This window comes from Dreissena polymorpha, chromosome 1 (genome assembly GCF_020536995.1).
Source record: "Dreissena polymorpha isolate Duluth1 chromosome 1, UMN_Dpol_1.0, whole genome shotgun sequence".
NCBI classification, from domain to species: Eukaryota; Metazoa; Mollusca; class Bivalvia; order Myida; family Dreissenidae; genus Dreissena; species Dreissena polymorpha.
The window spans coordinates 210,595,640-210,618,274 of NC_068355.1; the positions used below are offsets into that span (position 1 = coordinate 210,595,640).

At 33.6% G+C, this 22,635-nt stretch overlaps 1 protein-coding gene across 1 annotated transcript; it reads left to right on the plus strand.

Annotated features, from left to right (window-relative positions):
• Positions 1–1,286: 1,286 nt before the first annotated feature.
• On the plus strand, positions 1,287–2,219 carry LOC127866238 (uncharacterized). The gene has a single exon (XM_052406663.1). The coding sequence runs from the start codon at positions 1,287–1,289 to the stop codon at positions 2,217–2,219; it is 933 nt and encodes a 310-aa protein (XP_052262623.1).
• Positions 2,220–22,635: the final 20,416 nt, after the last annotated feature.

Consider the following 22,635-nt stretch of genomic DNA (forward strand, 5'->3'; position numbering starts at 1 on the left):
ACGCACAATTCAAATACGTCAACATCATCACCCGTTCTAAATGTATTTACAATAATAAATATTATGAATAGGCAAAGCATTGATATCTTGAAATAAATGTATCTAATATCAGAACTATTATTCGACGCACGTGGTTGGATATTAAACATTTATCAAATGCAGTGCATAGAAAAGGGATGAGTAATTTTAGTGTTAGTCAAGTCTGAAAACTGTACTGTTAAGATCTACTTAACCCATTATTGCCTAGCGTCTAGAAAAAAGGCCTTTGCAAACAGCGCAGACTCAGATGATCAGGGCATGCGCTGTTAGCTTTAAGGAATTTCTGTTAGTAATATTCTAAATATAGAAATAAATATTCTAGACATCCCTAATTTTTGAAATAAATTGATCTAATTCAGAAGGATGGGAGAGTCCACTAGGCACAAAATGGGTTAACTTAAATAGTTACCACTACAACCATATTAAGTCAGCCACAAATCTACGTTTACAATAAGAAGAATTTAGGTAAGTTCAGAACTAATCTGATCGATTCAGAAAGTCACGATTCACATTTTTAAATTAACTAATTACTTCCAAAAGGTCATCAAAATTAAAAACCCAAAGTCGTATCGTTTAATAATTATTTCACTAAATGAGAATCGTATATATGGCCAAAACTGTGTAACGGCTTTAAATTCTGGTCTCAGTCGGTTATCAATCGTGATTCATCGGCTATGTCCGGAATATTCCGTAAGTACATTTATGCAGTAAATCGTCTGCTTATGTAGAGTGTGTCATACATGTGAAAATGGGAAAATACAACAGGTTGTCATGTGATTGCTGAAGCGTTATCATTGTACAGTTTCACGTTATATATTTAGGTGTTTGATTATCAAACAAAATCGTGTTTCATTACCATAATTTGTCACTTCGCAAAATGGTGGATTTCTTTGCAATAGAAATACAAACGGTTAAGAAGTGCGTAAAAGTGTACTTCGAGCACATGTGTTGTAATTAATCATTGAAATACATGTATTACATATTTAAGTAAAGCGTTGTGGAAGTTAGTGCACTGCATATAAATCGAACAAAACAAGATGGATAACAGCAAAATTGCCAGCTTGTTTATATTATTTGGACTATCAACCATTTGCGGATTTCTTTCCATTCTTCTGTTAAAATGTTTGATCAGAAAATTTGGGACTTCAAGTAAAGTTAACCTGGTCGTTAGTTGGTTGGACTGCTTTTCTGGCGGGGTGTTTTTCGCAGCAACGGTTTTGGACCTTTTACCGGAAGCGCGCGAGGTGATGGAAAATGCGCTGAAGCACTATGACTTTGAAACGGAATATCCGCTCACGGAACTGCTTTTATGTGTAGGTTTCTTCTCTATGTTATTCGTTGAACATTTATCTCATTTCCTCTGCTCACCGAGAAAAGTGGAAAAATCCAACGAGGCAAACGCAGAGCCTCAACAACACGAAGACGTTGCAATAGAAGTACACGGTAAACACACCGAGAACACGGTCATCTTCGAGTCGTGTATCGACAGTTCTGTAAGTCAAACGTATGGCGCCATTGGCCAACCTGGCAAAGAAAAATCACCGGTCTGGTCAGCAATTCCTACAGACAGTTTCGCCACCGACACCAAAAATAAAAGCAGTCTCAGCGTTGCATTTACTAGTGATGACGGTAAGAATCCAGACATTCGAAACGCTGAATCGACCAACTTATTATCAGACGCAAATACTTCGACGGAGCCAAGAACAGAAGAGGGCAAGCGTTCAAAAATTCGGGGAGCGGTTCTACTTATAGCTCTGTCACTTCATATGATATTTGATGGTCTCGCACTTGGCCTGTTGACAGAGACGTCCGCCGTTTGGCAACTTCTGGGGGCGCTTTCTGTTCACAAATGTCTCGTGTTTTTCACGATTGGCATCCAGTCAGTTGAAATACTGTCGTCATCGAAGAAAGCGGCATGCATAGTTATTGTCTTGGCCCTTGTCAGTCCACTCGGCCTCCTTATCGGCGAAGCTATAAATAGCTCCGACGACGTCATCACACGGGACACCGTTTCAGCGGTACTTCAAGGAATCGCCACGGGGACTTTCCTTTTCGTGACATTCTTTGAGATTTTGTTACGTGAACTTGGTTCACATAACTCAACGCTTCTGAAAATTATTTTCAGTTTCTTTGGATTTGTACTAATGGCACTTGTTCGTCTGCTAGCGCATGAGGATTAAACGCTAATCTACGCATGCGCATTTGTAAGACAATGTTTAAACACGATTTCAATGATCATGGGTCATTAAGTACAGCACGTCTTATGTTCTAGACTACACTTTAAGCCTTGGACCCATTGCACGATATTTACGGTTATGTATACATGTACATGTATACACATAATGTGTTAATATAAAAACGAATAGTTGTGTGGATTTTTTTTATTCAAGCTTTAAATTATAGACAATTAACATATACGGCATGCTGCCATTTGGCTTATATGTTAAATAACTTTTTTGCAAGCATGTTATATTTTTCGGGTGCAACTGTCTATGCATTATATAATAAATTTGACATTTATTTATCGCGAAAACTTATGCAGCGGCATATTTGAACATCAATTGAGCACATTTTCTTTTTTTAATGAATACACAATTCAATTGCTTAACGTATTATAATGTCTGATGCATTATTACGTAAGATTAAAATTTACACAACTGTTTAAATAAACATTTTAAACAAACTTCCTAGGAATGAAAAACTTGCACACTAAGACTGGCCATAATGTTATGTTATTTTCAGACCGTTCTGTGCGTTAAAAGCGGTTACGGATGCGCAAATAACCCCACATGTGCAGGGATTCATTTATTAAAACCCAAAGTAGATTTAATGATTCCTTTTACATTAGACGTGAACGTGAAGTATTCAAGTTAGTAAGGAATTCACTTCAATGAAGACTACGTGAAAACAGAAGTGCACTAACCGTTCAATGCCAGCGATCGTTCAGACATGGTTGTTGCATGATTACGGTTTCGCCCAAAGCAGTGTAGCTGTTTTTAATGCTTCTCACTCCACGTAGACCTGTAGACAAGCAAGCTAATGGTCCAGACTATGGTCCACGTCTTCTCCGGCACTGCATTTTAGGACACAATAAAAGGACAGCAAACTTCTTTCCCGAGCCGTCATATGGAAAACAATTTTGTATTTTGAAAAGTAGCACGAATTTAATAAATTTTCAGCTGAACGCATTATTATAGCATACATGTACAAAATAAAATATGAACGGAATAGGATCTGTAATCATTGCAATTCAGAGATTATGGTGTTATTTAACCCATTTATGCCCAGTAGAATCTCCCATCCTTCTAAATTGGATCAATTTATTTCCGAAATTAGGGATGTCCAGTATACTGATTTCTATATTTAGAATATTTCTTACAGAAATCCATTTAATCAAACAGCGCAGACCCTGATGAAACGCCGCATCATGCGGCGTCTCATCTGGGTCTACGCTGTTTGCCAAGGCCTTTTTTCTAGACGCTAGGCATAATTGGGTTAAAGTAGGCACGTGGGGCGGTCATAATTATGTATACAACGGGTATCCGTAAAAACACGCTTCCATTAAGTGGTGCTCGAGTTCTTTTGCTTCTTTGAAAATTCGCGTAGGCTCGGGATTTAAAAAAAAAATCAATATGTTTGATATTTGTATGTAACATTATGCTGTTTGTATATAGTTTTAAGCATATTTAAAATAAGTAAAATAGTTGAACTTCTCTGAAAATAACTGTCAATTGCGTTATACAGTTTAACCGTCGACCTTAAATTAACAAAAAAAAATAATAACAAAATCTGTCATGCTTGTTTTCCAATCAAATTTGTTTTAAAAATGATCTGTTAATATTAACTAAAGTAATATATATGAAACTTTTAACTTTTTTTCTACACAATAACACGAGAAAGCTTCCTTTCCAAACGAATGTGCCTAAATTATGTTATCATAAAAAAAATTCATACATGAATATAAATACTAAAATATTTTTAACATGTATAACATGATAAATCTAGAATATTAGTTATACAATTACGTTTAAGCTTACATAATTTAAATATTGAAACTTGCAGGTATTCAAAAATAAATAAATACATAATATAAATTGTGTATAAAATAATTTTCAACAAACGCCGTTGAATCTGAATATAATTGTAATTATAGTGAATTATGTATACTGATATAAGAAAAAAGACATATTGGCAATTTATCATGGCCTTCAATAAACATGTTTATAAGTATATAATATCAGCTGTTATTTCTCAAGAAATTGCACACATGTTGCTAAATATTGTCATAATGGCATGCTTTTACGCCATGAATTATTTTCTCATTGATGTACGAACTATATTTGGTTTGGTTTACGTATTATATGCATTTAAGTGCACAGGTTTTATTATATATGTCCTCTTGCAGTTTGGTCATAATGTTTATATAGTTTGTCAATGGCCCAATCGAATACTTAAGCCGTTTATGCTTATAAACGAACTGAAACGAATGTAATGCACAGCATCTCTTTTGCTTTAGATTTCTTTATTGAATATTTCCATAAATTCGTTTTATTTAGAAATTAATAACAATACTTATCTTATGTCACCATACTTTTCATTTTACTTCGGTTTATTGTAAAAATCGAAATAAGTTGTTCTGTTTTCTTTTCGTTGTATTTACTCTAATGGGTTAATTGCTTTTTACACTTAGTAGGTTTAATCTATTGTATGCACATATCATATGGCATTTGCTTTAATTTTAATTAATATTGATATTATAATTTCTTGAAATAATGTGACAATATTCCGGATAGACAATTCAAAATATAATTTAAAACCTCATTTGGGCAAAATTACAATGCTTAGGTCGCATGCATTAGCAGCTGTAGTCGTTCATGACCAGTTTTATTTGCTTATCTTTGTGGATATGTGTTGTTCAACCTTATTGGTCGTATGTGTTATATTATCGGATTGGTTTTAAATAATGATTTGAAATTGAGCGTTCGTTTTACTTGTATTTTTATCAATACACAACCCGACCTGAAAATAACCGACCCGACTAACAATACCCGACCCGACAAATATTTACTAACCTTTGCATACCTAGTCATCATGTTAATGCATGTTCGAGTTTGGACCCGAGACTTGTCGAAATTATTAAGCGAAACGAGTTCAAAAGTAAATGAAACCGACGGTAACATAATGTATTATTATGTACATAAGTGATATATTCTTATGTAAATATAAAAAAGAAATATAACGTTTTCTGCATAAATCATCTGGGATAGCGACCGTGGAGCTCATTTTGCTTAACCCTTTGCATGCTGTGAAATTTGTCGTCTGCAAAAATGTCGTCTGCTGAATTTCTAAAATTAGCATTTTCTTTTTTTTTTTAAAGAATACTATCAGAATAGCTAACAGTTTGGATCCTGATGAGACGCCATGTTCTGTGGCGTCTCATCTGGATCCAAACTGTTTGCAAAGGCCTTCAAAATTCGGTTCCAGCACTGGAAGAGTTAAAATTGCTCATATCTAATCCCTTTAATGCCTTAAATCACACAACGCCTTAATGTGGTCAACATGGCACCTAGCAGTTATTCTCTGCATAACAGAATCTTTTTAATACTAAATTATTTACATTCTGGCACAAGACTAGCTTTACTGGCATTGCAAACCACAATATACTTGTGTTTTGTTTTTTTTCAAATTAAACAATCATGTGATTTCATTATAATCCCTCCAACACTGCACTTGTCTTGTCTGCGACCCAAACAGTTATAAAACGCCGATAGTCACAGTACTACAAGTATATAGAAGGAAATCTTTTGACTGCCAACACGACTTTGCCACGGTAATTAATGTCCGTGCTGTGTTAAAAACTATCGAATTTCTAGTGCGTCACCGAATCGTCATGACAAGGTTTTGGTTTATTATACGATCTTCTTACGATAGATATCGCATGCACAGCATCCACGCGGAACGCTGTAATTCTACTCTTTTTTATAGAAATTTGCATACTTATTCAAGCAATGACACATTCACGTGAATCCAAAACGTTAAAAAGCGCTTGATTTAATGGTCATTTGCTAATCTTGTGATGTTCTTATAAAATTCATAACAATGTGTAGTCATTGGACTTAATTTAAAACAATGCAGTCGTTTGTAAACGCAGGCTATACTAGTTCTTGTAAAAAATGACGTTTCCCTCACATAGTCGAATGTTTATTAATTCTTCACGTTAATATATAAAAAAAATCGCCCCTGCACAGATGTAATTTATATGAATCAAATGGATACGTTAAAAAGTAGTGGAGTGATTCGTCTGTAAATGTGTGTGTGTTTACGACCAGACAAACAGACAAATGAGTCAGACATGTATACGTCCATGGCGGTTCCGATAAGTCATGAAGAAAGCCATTGGGTACATATTATTCCTGGCCTTTAATATCCCGTTTTCGTAGAGTTTGCATTTAAGTTAGGCCCAAAACTGAGGAGTGAATTTAAGCCATACTTGTCAAATGGAGGACAAATAACCGAAAACGAGATTTGATTTTGAAATTGCCAATAAAAAATACAAATTTATCCTTGAAATTTTCTAAGATGAATTAAACTGCAAATAATGAATTTTTGATAGGTTTAGCTTGTGCAAGTCCCCGTTTATTGGTGAAATAAATAAATAATAGTTGCCGCGACAATTTTGCACGGACTTTCCATAGGTGTTTATGGCATATAAAACGGCCGATTCCAAAACAATATTTAACTTGAACAACACTAATAATTATGTGGAGTAATGATGCATTATCGGTTTCAGATATTACAAACTTAAGAAGTATTGGTTTCCAAGCAGGCCTTTCACATTTTGACTTAGTGCACATGCGCACTTCTCAACAGAAATCCCACACTTACTCCTAAATATATTATGTGAACAAAGCCTAGTTACCGCTGCAAATTTATATTATGCATTTGTTTTGGTTATTGATCCTTGAAGGCTATTAATCATCGACCAGTACATAATTTGACATTTATAAATACCGATATAAATTAGTAATTGTACTTCTGTATTTACATGAATATGTATGTATTTAAAGGGAATTATATAATCTATTGGTGAGGCACATCAACTGTTGATACATTTTCTATTATACCGTCGCTTTTGGCTTTAATTTCTTACGATGCGTATAAGTACCGGAAGAAAATGAACGCTCAGAAATCCGAGCACATTTTATAATTTGTTTAAGGAGCACAAACTTTGAACAAAACTATGGCTTAAAATATGCCAATAACTGTTGCATGTTTTTTTGGTACATTATATGTAAACATAAGTCGTTAACCGTTATTTAAACATCTTCACCACTAAACACATAATGATTACACAAATACTCATCGTAGGTCATGACCGATATTCAAAATGTCATTATCTTACATAATTTAATACCTATTGTGATAAGATTACATATACGGAATGATATGTACGCTCGTAATGACACTGATGAGATTAACTGACACACAATGCAGACACACCGCAGCAATTACACGGTGCCTATACCACGTGACTTTTTTAAGATATGTGTTGGGAGAATAAAGCGCGACCCAGTTAACATTTTTAATGATGTTTTTTTTTAAATATTTCACCATTTTTAATGGGATAAAGTGTAAATTGCACGTTGAATGATGATGAAGTTACACTCCGGACCATTTCCGACGCACGTATGCAGGCAGGCAGGAAGGCCGATAGACAGACAGACAGACAGACAGACAGACAGACAGACAGACAGACAGACAGACAGACAGACAGACAGACAGACAGACAGACAGACAGACAGACAGACAGACAGACAGACAGACAGACAGACAGACAGACGGACGGACGGACGGACGGACGGACGGACGGACGGACGGACGGACGGACGGACAATTTATTCAAATTTATACCCAAGTATATCGTCTTCATACTAAAGTATAAACATTATTTACTGAACAGTATTATTTAGAATCGTAGTACTTAAAACAAGAGCTTCTCTGATATTTTACATACATTTTAAATTACTGATTTTCCACACGAAACTAATAACTTGTGGAATTTATATACAGATGGGTTTTTATAAAATATACCGCTATTTTTTTCTAAGATCAATGTTACAGCGGCTTATTCATATTAAATGGTATTCATTTTCTAAATCCAAGTCATTACAACATAAACAATGACGTTCATTTCGTTGTATGTTGTATTGGGATTACCTGCCAGTTTGGATTCTCAACGGGTGTACATAGACTCTTTATTTTACACAAAATAACGAAAACGTCTAGGAAGTCAGTCTAAATGGGTTTCATATTCCAAATAGATTTTAATATCTAATGATTTTTTCACTTACAATTATTGTCGTATTTTTATTTTTCATAATGGATATATAATTTTAGTTAACAACAGATAAAACGATTTGCATAAGCAACATATACAGCACAACAAATGCTAGAAAAAAGTATATAACACTACCATCATCTACACACATAAATAAGGGAGACAAATCCGACTAGACGAAATGCGTGAGTCAAAAATTGTTATACCGCGTGTAGCTGTGCTCGCTAGGTCCGTGTACATACCGTCTTTTCGTTTTTCGTTTTGCATTCGACAACACGAAACACGAAAATAAACGCATATTAGTTCATATTCCGATTTTCTTATAACCGAAACAAATACAAAAAACAAAGAACAACACGACTTATTTATATCGTTTTTCGTTTTACTAATTACAAAACAAAACACCAAACGTGTATGTCTATTCCTATTTCGTTTCAATTTAAATTAAAAAAAAATCAATATTTGAAAATTGAAAAAAATCGCCTGCTCTCATTTATCGTTCTTGATTTGATAAAACGTTATACGGAAAACGGAAAACGAGGGGCGCTGCGCAGCTTTATTTGGATGATAACTCATGATTAATCTTAGTGCGCAGTTTCCTCCCTTTGAAACTATTATTTTGAATAATCAAATGTTCACTATTACATGTATTATAGAGGAAAAATAGACGAGTCTTGGCACAGCTCTTTTTGGCTAGTCTAATGGAATAATGAATAGATCAACAGTAAAGTTATATACCAATATACATGCCTGCTTTTGTTTCAAGTCATTGGATTTGATTTAATGTATAACATGCATTACAATAATCATTGCACAATAAAATATTTTTGTTCGGCGTAGCCTTTCTCTTCAAGTAATAAACAAAAATCGAATTATTTACTACACTGTATTCATATCTGTTTAAGAAATGAAATAAAAAAATCACATTATTGCTAAACATATACACATGTACATTCAATTAGTATGGTGAATTATTCCTAAGAGCATGCACGGCCTCATAAAGCCCTGTCATGGCACGTCGTGTGCCGTCCTGGCTCATACACTTCGGGTAACTGGCTGGCTGTGGGCTCTCGTACCAGGTGTCAATGCAGTTCTTGCATCCAACCAGTGATTTGCAACAAGTTGCAAATGTAGGCTGCGACACTGGTCCTGAATGTATTAATTTATGTTGTTATAAAGCTATCGGTTCACGCACTGAGTTCTTTTTAAATTTTATCAGCATGATTATATTTGGTGCTCCCTTTATAGAATAAAGAAAATTTGCTTATTATTTGAAACTCTTTGCGAGAACACATCATTCAAATAACAGAAAAATCAACGCTAAGTATAGTACATTATGTCAATGGATTTTATTTTATAAGTTACAACTCTGACGTTGTTACAAATTTATTTATTTATTTTTAATAACGTTTTTGTTTGGTGTACAGATTTTGTCCAATTTTTGAAGGACTGTTAAAATAAACTGGATGTGTATAAAACGAATAAAATAATACACTTTTGGACTAATAAATGTAGCTTGTCAGGTCGCCGTGGTGTAATGGATATGGTGTCCGCCTAGCGACCGGGAGGTCACGGGTTCGATCCCCGCTGTGGGAGCGTTCTTTCGATCTCCCATATAGACACCAAGTACTGGTTCTAGGCCCAGGAAACGGACTCGAGAGCATTTCAAATAAGTAGGAATTACTTTCTATGCAATCGAGCTAAAAATTAAATAGGTTTAAACTAATAAATGTACTTTAACAGATTATGCAAGCGAACGCTTGATGGCGCGCTCCTCATATATATCATTTGACTCAGCAAATCATACACGTATTGTTACAAATGTAAGCACTTTTCTATAATGGCATTCGAGTTTCATTTTAGGAGACAACCAAGGTCTTAAACGGAACATTTCAACGATCGCAAGTAGATTCTATAGGTGTGACGCATGATCTTCGCCTTCTTTAAGTAACGTAACGTTTAAAGGAAAAAATATTAAGCGGCGTTATAATATCATTGGAATGTAAATATCTTGTTAGCATTAACTATATCTTGGGCGCTCTTTCAGGAACATTAAATATGTTGTTTAATAAGTTATTAAATTGGCACATTTATTAATTATATTTAAGTTAATTTCATTTTCTTCAAGTGCAAAGCGGTTTCATATAAGGTGTTTGGTTATAACTCTTGTTTTAGAGCTAAAATCACTAGACATATCACAATGCATTTGCTAAATGCAACATGTATTTGTTATTAATCGAACGAATTGGAAATTATATATTAGACACCTTGCACTTTACCGTTCCATAAGATTAAAACATTTTTTTTTATTTATTCTATTATGCAAAGTGACGTTAAAAGTAAAATATAGGGACATTTTAGCAGCAGCCGCCGATTATTGTGTCCTTAAATCGTCATGCGGGTCTAACGGGTAATACAAATAGGAATACGGGACTCAGGGGACGGGGTATTGCAGCTCTCAAAATGTAAGGAACTCCCCAATGATAATAGGATTAAAACGAATCTGTTTTTTGTAAAATAAGTACTGAATTTACATAGCATAGGGGCAAAGAACAAGAAGTGTCATAAGAGGCTAATTATAGCCCTATCTAATCGGCTGGATCGGCATGAAATACCGGTACGTTGGAAAACCGTTCGATGTCAAGATTATGATCATTTCAAATTGGAAAAATACAATACCTGGAAAAATAACTGAAAATATCCACGTCTCTGTCCCTTACGGGCGTGTCTTTACCTCCACGAAAAAAGCACGTAGGAAGTCATGCTGATGGAAATAAGTGATTAAGTCTTATGTAAGCGAGAAAAATACGCGCAAAAAGCCACTAAAGTGTTACCTCCCCAAGACAGCAGCACATCCCGCAAACGCCACTCGTTTTTCGTTGTTCGTATACCGTTTTTTCAAACCAAGAACGGTAAACGAGATCAAACAATCCGTTCCAATTTTCAAACATTTATTTTTGTCATATGAATTGACACAAAATATGAACAGGGAAATCAATTTCGTTTGTTGTTTTATAATAAGTACAACGAAAAACGATATAAAGAAGTTACTTTTGTTTTCGTATTTTGTTTAAATTTCGGTTATTAGAAAATCGGAATATGAACTTATATGCGTTGATTTTCGTGTTTCGTTGTTTCGAATGTTAAATGAAAAAAGAAAAGACGGTATATACACGGACCTCGCTACTGATTACTATATGAATGTTGATAGCGAATGATTGCATATGTATTAGACTTTAAACTCACTATCTAGGTATATTACATCTAAGCTTGTTGAGTGTAGTTAGACAAAGAAGTAAATCTTCATTTAATTTATATACAAGAAAAAACGTTCATGAGTATACACCGTCGGATACCTACTTTTAACCCAAGCGACGAAAAATGTATATAGAATATTATGTGAGTTTTGGATAAAAATCAAGTTTATCATGCGAGGCTTAGAACCGATGTAGCGCGAGGCTTGCCGAGCGATAGCATGGTTCGAGCCGAGCATGATAAACTGGATCTTTATCTAAAAATTCACATTATATTCTATTAATCCTAATATTTCGTCCCTTTTTCTATTAACAATTATAAAATACCGCATTTTTTACGATTTTATCTTTCCGTAGTTGACAAAAACATATTCTCCAATTTTTGGAAAAACCCAAATCTGATCTAAAAATAGCGATAGTATAAAGCTAAAGTTTATACAATCGTTGTTATACTATTGATTTTCATCTGGTAATAGGATAAACAAGAAATGTGTTTGTCAGAAACACTATGTCCCCTTCTGCGCCGCTTTGATTTAGTTTTTTTTACCTTTGACCTTGAAGGATGAACTTGACCTTGACCTTTCACCACTCAAAATGTGCAGCTTTATGAGATACACATGCATGCCAAATATGAAGTTGCTATCTTCAATATAGCAAAAGTTATTGCAAATGTTTAAGTTGGCGAAAACAAACCAACAGACAGACCAACCGACAGGGCAAAAACAATATGTCGCCATTTTTACTGTCAATCTTTGAGTTGAGCATAAATTATAACAAAGCATCCAAACGGTATTTCCCATTCATAGACCTTCAGAAAGCAGTGTAGCTTGATGTACAATTGTTAAAACTGTTCAACATGGGTTTAGATGATAAACTGCTATCCATTTTCACAAGCACTTATAAAAAAGTAAAATTGAATGAACCAAAGAACCAATGTAGCACTTTTCGGATGTCTTTGATGTTACCTTTGTTAAAGACAAAGACAAACCAACGTACATGTATTGTTCGCATTATTTCATAAAGAGATTGAAGCGACTTAGGTCTAAACTATAACTAGTCATTTTAATTTTGCCGTTATGTTCAAAATGGTCTTGATCGCAATGTCAGTTGCGGAGTTACAACAAGCCTTCATTATTTATTCATTGTGTCAGGGAGTAAATCAACCCAGTTATGCCTAGTGGGCTCTCCCATCCTTCTTAATTGGATCAATTTATTTCCAAAATTAGGTATGTCTCTAGAGAATATTAATTTCTATATTTAGAATATGACTTACATAAATGCCTTTAAGCAAACAGCGCAGACCCTGATGAGACGCCGCATCATGCGGCGTCTCATCTGGGTCTGCGCTGTTTGCAAAGGCCTTTTTTTCTGGACGCTAGGCATAAATGGGTTAACAAATCCATATTTCATTAAAAAATCTTATCATACGAAATCAATATCTATCTATTTTACTATTAGTCTTAATTCTCTCCAAACAGTTACTACAGTTCAGCTAACAACCTAACCAGTTTTAATCCCCTAAACTTATTACAAGCATGATTGGTTCGCGGCGTTGGTCAAGAGGAAAGCGCAAGTAACCGCGCATTTGCCACTTGACCGCCAGAGCATAAACATCTTGTATATCTATGATATATTGTTCTGCGTTGTTATTACAGGTTAGTGATAAATTAATTTATAAACTTTTACCATTGTATCGTTATAATCTCTGTTCTTATTAAATGCAACGTAAGTTATTTATTGTATTTATTGTATTGTATTTATTGTATTTATAGTATTTCTTGTTTAACAATATTGCCATGTTTTTATAAATGCTATTATTGTTATTGTTTTGTAATAATGGTGATTAATATGGGCATTTGTCACTTGACCGCCAGAACATAAACATCTTAAATACCTGTGATATATTGTTCTGCGTTGTTATTACAGTCCCTCCACACGAACCATAAATTTGCCGAGAGCTATGTCGACAATGGCGCCCAACGTTCGGGTGTGAAAGTCCGCTGTGTAGGGATTTAAGGTAACTTCCAACAGCCTCGCTGTTGATCTAGCTTTTCAGCGACGTGGTTAGAGTGTCTGACTACTCCGAAGGTCGTGGGTTCGATCCTCCATTGGAGCTCCGTATTTTTACAATAATTGCGACGAGGCAAATACGAACTGTGATTCAGAACGTGGGTGTGAGCTGTCTAATGGCTTCAAGGAGCCGCTTGTGAAGCGGTCGACACTATAGCAAAGTGTCAATGTGACATGCTGTAGCGGGCATTTCTGAAATTGAGGTCAAATAAATAGTCAGCATGGTATGGGGCAGACCGTTCAGGCACATAAGTTACGTTATTAAATGTAAACAAAAATGACAACATTCCTCGTATTGCTTTGCAGTCATTTGGTTTTTTTTTGTTTCTGAAACATAAAATTACTTTTATATGGTTTTCGGTTTTGATAAATTTAAAGATATAACACGGATGCGCTTTCAATATTGCAAATCGATGTTAGGTTATAAACAAATTACTTGTACTTCAGCTGTTTATTAACCCATATATGCCTAGTGGAATGTCCCATCCTTCTAAATTGGATTAATTTATTTCCAAAATTGGGGATGTCTAGAATATTAATTTTTATATTTAGAATATTTCTTACAGAAATTCCTTAAAGCAAACAGCTCAGTCCCTGATGAGACGCCGCATTATGCGGCGTCTCATCTTGGTCTACGCTATTTGCCAAGGCCTATTTTTTAGACGCAAGGCATAAATGGATGAAGAACTATGACAATATACTATAATGATATAATCTATAATATACATGCAACATTATGTTCAAATGATAAAATTCTGGCTAAAAATTTTGTGATAATAAAATTCTGTTATTTAAATAACATGTAATACGTCCATAGAAAGAGTAAAAGTAACGGGTGCTACTACTTTTAAATAAGTACGGTTTTAGCGAGGTTTGGGAAAAGTCATTAAAATACATCATGACCGAAAAGGTGCAAATATTTAAACGTGGGGCGAGTGTTTGTTTTACATACTTTAAACCGACGTCGACTCTAGTGCGTCAATCAATCATTCTAACATAAATGCAAACAAGTTCGTATGAACTAGCACTTTACCATCATAAACTGTTTGCGAACCATTACCGCGAAGCCTTGTTTGGCCTTCGACTGTCATAGAGTGATTTAACCCTTTGCATGCTGGGAAATTTGTCGTCTGCGAAATGTCGTCTGCTGAATTTTTAAAATTAGCATTTTCTTCTATTTTCTTCAAAGAATACTATCAGAATAGCAAACAGTTTGGATCCTGATGAGACGCCTCGTACTGTGGCGTCTCATCAAGATCCAAACTGTTTGCAAAGGCCTTCAGAATTCGGTTCCAGCACGGAAAGGGTTAAGGATATAATTGGGTCGATATCCATGGTTCTGATAGATTTTCAACAGAGGAGAGTGTTTTTTTATTCATATTTAAGCATATATTGTATACATACATGTCTTTCATTTGCAATCAATGGTTTTTAACAAATTATACAGAAATATGCCTTATAATGTTTTAGACCTTGGTTTGTTACATTACAATCAGTGAGAACGGGATGTGTTCTTATATATATAATAATCAATGATGTTATAAGATTAAAAAAGAAAAAAAACTAAAATGAATATATGAAATGATAAACTAACATTAAGATAGTAGTATATTTAAGTGGACAAGCATTATGAAAATTTAATTCGATTCCATTTTTGTTAAAAAAATATGCAATGTATCATTACTAAGGCTATTTCTTTCTCAATCTGGATTTTTAATTTCAGGCGATGTAAAAACATTTAAAATTTGGTAATTGTTTCTCGCATTTCATGTTAAAGATAAAAAGTTTCATCAATATGATAATAAAATTCACAATATTATAACCGTCTATGGATTTTAATGAGTTAATTCCAAAACTAACATTTAAGAGGGATAGTTTAATGTTTAGTTGCTGTTGGCCAAGAAAAGATGTCAACTGATTCCAGATAGGTTGGATGTATTTTCACTCCCAAACTATATGTTCTATAGTTTCGATATTTTCACCGCAGAAGTCACATAAATTATAGTTAGATAATTTGCATTTAAAAAGATATTTATTGGTGGCGATAATTCGATGTAGGTATTTGAACTGAAAGTTTCTTAGTGTGATGTCGATTGTTGTTTTGTAAGACATAATAAATATTTCTTTCCAGTTTAATTCATGCTCTTGGAATATATTTTGCCACTTTATTTGGAATTTGGGTAGTTCGTTAATCTTGTTGTTTATTTGTATTCTGTATCATAGTTTGTTCGGTTTTTGTTTTGTTGTGAGTTTTTCTAGAAATTGAGTTCTAGTGTTTTGCGTGTTGTTTGGGTTTATAATAGATTTTACATGTGATGGAATACTTTTGATCAGCGTGTTATACATAAGGAAGTCTGTTGCTGGGATTTCATACAAGTAGCATATATTATCAAAGGAATAAAAACCGTTTATTCGGTAATCAAATAGTTGATCGGCATCCTTAATGCTCTTTTCAAACCAGTTTTTATAAAAGGATGTGCTATCATTTGCGTTTATGTTTTTATTATTCCATAAAATTATTTTGCTGTTACTTTTTTCTTCTAACATATCTGTGACTTTACTCCAAGCTGATAGTATATTAGATACAAACATATTCTTTTTTTGCTATATCAAGTATTAGAGACTCACTAATGTTACATTCAAAAATTAAAGAGCAACCATATTTGGCTAGTCTTTGTTGACAAAACAACGTCCATTAACTCTTGTTTGTGGTATCTAATATACGTTTGACCCAACTGGATTTGATTGAATTTATGAACAAATAAATGTCAGTCAGTTGTAGACCTCAAAGCTCTACAGGTTGTATTAATTGTATTCGTTTTATTTTGTCGGGTTTGCCATCCCATAAAAAATCAAATATAGATGTTTTTATATCTTCGATGATTTCATTATCTGGGTTTGGAAGAACGGTAAGTACATATATTAATTTCGGTATTGCAAAAGTTTTTAATACAGTTATTTGTCCAATTAAGGTTAGTTTTCTTTGTTGTCATGATTTAAGACAGTTTTTGAATTTTTGTAGTTTGGGTAATATGTTTTTTAATATTGTTTCATTCTCATTGTTTGTGAATGTTATGCCTAACGTTGATGCCTCGTTTGCTGTCCAATTGAAGTTCATTTCCGTTTTAAGATGAATGTTTGAATGCCTATAATTACCTACTTTTAGCACAGTGCATTTACATTTGTTTAATTTTAGTCCTGATACGTTTCCAAACAGGGTCAGTGATTCTATCAAGTTGTTAAAGGAGCAAGGATTGTTAGTGCAAAAATTAGTTGCGTCATCGGCGAATAATGACTGTTTGATTTCTTCGTCTGGTTTAACGACTATACCGTTTATGTTTGGGTTAGATTGTATATAATGAGATAGGAATTCTATACATATAATAAATAACGACGATGAGATTGGACATCCCTGTCTAACACCTCTTTCGATAATAAAACTGTCAGAGAAGAACCCATTATTTATAATTAAACTACTCATGTCACTTTAAAAAAGTTTCGACAATTTTATCATATTTTCTCCAAAGTTCATCTTCTCTAAACATGTGAACATAAAGGAATGGTTGAGGGAGTCAAATGCTTTTTCAAAGTCTTTAAAGAATATAAGACCTGATTTATTTGTGCTATTGAAGTAATTAATGCATTCTTGTATCAATCGTACATTTTCGCCGATATAGCGTCCTTTTATAAATCCGGATTGTGAACTTGAAATAATCGAAGGTAATATTTTTTTTAATTCTATTTGCGATGCTTTTTGTTGCAGTTTTATAGTCATTGTTTAATAAACTTATAGGGCGCCAATTTGATAAGGTTTCTAGGTTGTTTTTCCAGGTTTAGGGATAAGTGATATGATACCTTGTTTTTGCAGAACAGTTAGATTTTCATTATTGAAAGAGTAGTTTAGGGAGTTGATTAAATATGTTTTAATCTCATTCCAAAATATTTTGTAAAATTCAATTGTTATACCATCTGATCCCGGACTTTTATTAATTTGCATTTCTTTAAGTGCCATCCCACATTCGTATTCAGTAAGGAGTCCTTCACGTGAGTGTTTTTCATTATCATTTAGAGTTGATTGAGGGGTATTGAAATTTGTGTTGGTTGAGGTTTTCTTCTTTTTATAGAGGTTTTCATAAAATAATCGTTGTCCTTCTAGAATCTGTATCCTATTGGTTACTTAATTATCGTTTACGACAAGTTTGTGAATGGTTTTTTGTTCACTTTTACGTTTTTCGATGTTTGCAAAATATTATTTTTTTTTATTGTGTTCTACGTGTTTAGCTTTTGCCCTTAGGATTATTCCATTTAGTTGTTCATGATAAATGTCTTCTAACACTTGTTTTTTTTAATGGAGTTCACTTTCAATACTGGCTTTGTCGATGATATTAGTGTAATGTAGTTGTGTTTGTATTTTTCTACATCATTTAGTGTTTTTTCTTCAAGTTTGCGTGTTTCTTTTTGTTTGAATGATGTGTATCTTATTGTTGTATTGCGTATGTTACCTTTTATAATCTCCCATAAAGTATTTGGGTTTGCATCATTGTTATTTTGTACGGTATATGTTATTTCCTGTTTTATTTGGGCTTGATATTGAGCATCTAATAAAATGCTGTCATTTAATTTAAAATAGCCCGGCCGTCGTTCTGGTTGATTGTTGTTTAGTTTGAGAGCAACAAGGGAGTGGTCAGTCATGAAACCTGGTTTGATGCAACAGTTGTCGATTATATTACATAATGATTCCGATATAAGAAAGTCGTCTAGCCTGCAATATATAGTTGGTTTGGAGTTTGAATGCCATGTAAATTTGCACTCGGATGGATTTAATGTGCGCCAAATATCTAACAAGTTACAATTTTCAACTATGTCATTCAACAATGTCCTATTTTTCAGATGTGTATATAAATTGCCATTTTGCTTGTCTAATATTGGATTTATTACGGTATTAAAGTCTCCGCCAATTATTATTTTTTTATCTGAATTGTCATTAATAAAGGTATGCAATGTTTTGTAAAAGTTACTTTCATCTAAGTTAGGACCGTAAACATTAATTAATGTTATTTGTGTTTCGTGTATTGTAATGTCAAGGCTCGCTAGTCTTCCAGGTATTATGTCTTTGAAGTTGCTGACTTTTATATTTGAGTTATTTTTTATTAGAAATGTGATTCCTTGTTTGTTTGTGTGATGTCCACTCAGATAAATATCACCATCCCATTCGTGCTTTAATGCTTCAATAACAGTGTCCGTCAAATGACTATAGTAGTAGGCATATATTATATTTCTTTTCTTCTAACCATTTGAACATTTGTATACGTTTTTCTTTGTTGTTTAGCCCTTTTACATTAAGAGTACATATTTTGATACTCATAAAGAATGGGGTTATAATTAATGATATGTAAGTACGTGCTTGTCCATTTAGATACTATCTCAGAAAGATGAATAAAAAATTCCATGCTATTAAATATGGCAGAGGAGAGTGCTTGCTTACTGTGCACTGGTCGCGATATTTAGGAAAAAAAATCATTGCACCAGTATTTGAGAGCGTTATGAGAAATAAAACAAGATATTTTTTAAAAGGTATTCTTATATCAGACCCGATATGTTTTCTTTTCTTCAGCTTATTTAATCCACAAATGAATCTGAAATCATTAAGGCTTTTTAATGTTATCAATTTCGCACAGGAATGTATAGGAAGGAGGAAATTAATATGGGCCAGTGAAATGTTCACTTTTTGTCTGATGTTTTTCGTAAGCGTTGATTCACAAATATACATATATAAATATGAATATGAATAAATAAATCAATAAAAATAAATAACTATATATATAATTGCATGTAATTGAAGGGCTGATGTGTAAACAAATAATTTGTCATATTATACACTGAATAAATAAAAGAAATATAACATACCAATATGTACAATATATTTTGAATCAATGACCACGTTGTGTAATTCAATTTAATTTCAACCCTTGACGAAGTCGTTGTTCATAGTAGCAGCTAAGTAGATAGTAAAAACCATAAACAGATATTTATTAGTAATGTCATTGTGTATGATTCGGATTCTTATTTAAAGAGATGTTGCATAACTGATATCGGCTGGGAGACATAAACGCAAGTTCAGTTGCGCAATAATAAATATATTGGGCCATGATCAATTTTAATTAGCACAACTCCGAGTTACTAAAATTACTACTTAGGTAACATTGCCATTTCCACATTTATTCCTGTTCATTGAACTCAAATATTAAGAGACAACTTAAATAATTTCAAACTCGGATATAAACTCATCGTGTCAAGAAACCTTCGAACTCCAAACCAAAGTACTCCAATAACTTAAGATGTTCTCATACTCCCATCATTTTACTATTTATATAGAGTTACTGAGAAATGTGCACATAGAAATTGACAGCTATTCATATTTTTTTCCAATAATTCTAAACGACAATAAGCAACAGATGTTGCTGAATACAACTGCACGTTATGTATTCATATGAGCCTTGTTCTGAGAAAACTGGGCTTAATGCATGCGCGTAAAGTGTCGTCCCAGATTAGCCTGTGTAGTTCGCACAAGCTAATCAGGGACGACACTTTCCGCCTTAACTTGATTTTCGTGTAGAAGATACTTCCTTTAAACGAAAAATATCATAAAAGCGGACATTGTCATCCCTGATCAGCCTATGCGGACTGCACAGGCTAATCTGGGACGACACTTTACGAACATGAATTAAACCCAGTTTTCTCAGAACGCGTCTGATATTATCTTAAAATATTTCTCACGTTCAACTGTTCACATTTTATTATCCGGATTTGAATGCATGCAAATAACAAAACCGTCATAAATATCAGTTATTTGAATCCCCATTTTTTAAGTAATTAAATATACTTCTTAATGCAGCTACAATGTTTGTTCAGCATTTCATTAACTTAGAATCAAACCAAATAGTGATTATTCATTTATTACATTAATTACATGGTCATGCAAGTGCCTGTCGTAAACAATGCATGTATCGATTTCAAACCCATAACTGAATACAATAATTAAATATAACGAAAACTCGTCAGGTGGATTATTGTGACGCGATACTTATAAAATGACAATTTTGAAAAAGCTTGTCATAGATTCAAAAAATGACGTGTTCATTGTATGCAATGAAGCAACATAAAACTGCTGACTAAGAAAAATGTACAAAACATATGTTCGTTGATTGATAATCATCAATAGAAATCGGAAAAAAATGTTTCTTATTCTATTCACATAGTGCAGTAACGGTTCTTATTGAAAAGCCAGCTTTGTATAGCGGTAGCATGCAAGCTTATGCTTTTAGAAGTAATGGGTTCGAAAACATGGGAAAAACATTTAAATTTTCATTGTGTCCACTCCTTGTTATTATAATTATTCGATTTGTTTTCCAAAAAAGTACAGTTTTGTTAGTAATCTGTTTGCATAACATATTAACAAAATACGAAACTCTTTGAACAAGTCCTTTTATTCCATTTATGCGTAGTGGACTGTCCCATCCTTCTAAATTGGATCAATTTATTTCCAAAATTAGGGATGTCTAGTATATTTATTTCTATATTTAGAATATTTTTTACATGAATTCCTTTAAGCAAACAGCGCAGACCCTGATGAAACGCCGCATCATGCGGCGTCTCTTCTGGGTCTACGCTGTTTGCGATGCCTTTTTTAGACGCTAGGCATAAATGGGTTAATTAAGGTCACTTTTTTTCAAATTTTCTAACTCCGTTCCTTTGTTCACATCTACCTTTTAATACTTAACTTAAACAGGCTATTTATTGATGTAGCAAATGTACTGTTGTAACGATTAACTATATTTTTTTCTTAAAGTTGCGATTTCGATTGTTTACTTTTTGTTACAGAGAGCGTTGAGTCAAATGCTTAATTGTCTGCTAAACTGAATTGTTTTTTAATCTACCAAACATGGGGAAAGCAGCTAGTTTTCCTTGATATATTATACCTTTTTCTTACCAATGAATGCAGATGAAATCATTCCGATCAAAGCTGGAGTAAAATATATCCATGAACAAAATGCGTAACGTTGTGCTTTGCTTCGTGTTTTTATGATAATGTAGCGATTAGCTTTGGAGTTTTTCTTCTTTTCATGAAACAAAAATGGACCGTAATGTCATTGTGTAAGTCATATACTATAATTACTTTCCTGACATGCATTACTTTAAGTTCTTACCTTTCTTGGTTAGAGTGTGATCAAATCTGAAATGCTACTGATGGTATTTTTAGTTCTTTCAGTGCTGGAACCGAATCTTGAAGGCCTTTACAAACAGTTTAGATCCAGATGAGACGCCACAAAACGTGGCGTCTCATCAGGATCCAAGCTGTTTGCTAATCTGATAGTATTCTTTGAAAAAAATCGAAAAAAATGCTAATTTAAGAAATTCAGCAGACGACATTTTAGCAGACGACAAATTTCTCAGCATGCAAAGGGTTAATTCTGTCCCGTGTTGAAAATAATTCAGAGAGACCAGTTAGTGTAACCCATAAGCCGTAATACTTGTATACAGCATGTAGACTTCAAAATCTCTCGGGTGTAGGTTATTACTGTGACTATTGTTCTGAGCAACTAGTTTATCAATAAATACACCAGCACCCGATTGTATAAACGCTGGTTAAAGTTACCGCTCGGTTTCATTCAAACCTTGGTAAGTTTTCGGTTATTCAGGTATAGTAACCTTCAAGGTAACTCGATTGTATAAACACGATATACCGCAAAGTAACCTAACCGCGCATAGTGGCATTTAACCACCGGTAACTTTATCCAAAACATTCCCACAATGCATTTTTTAATGACGTAATTTTCGCGCGAAGTGTCACGCTTATTAACAGCGACATGTATTTTTTTTTATCAAATTCATTTACAAATGAATTCACAATAAAATAAAGTGTAAATTTTACCT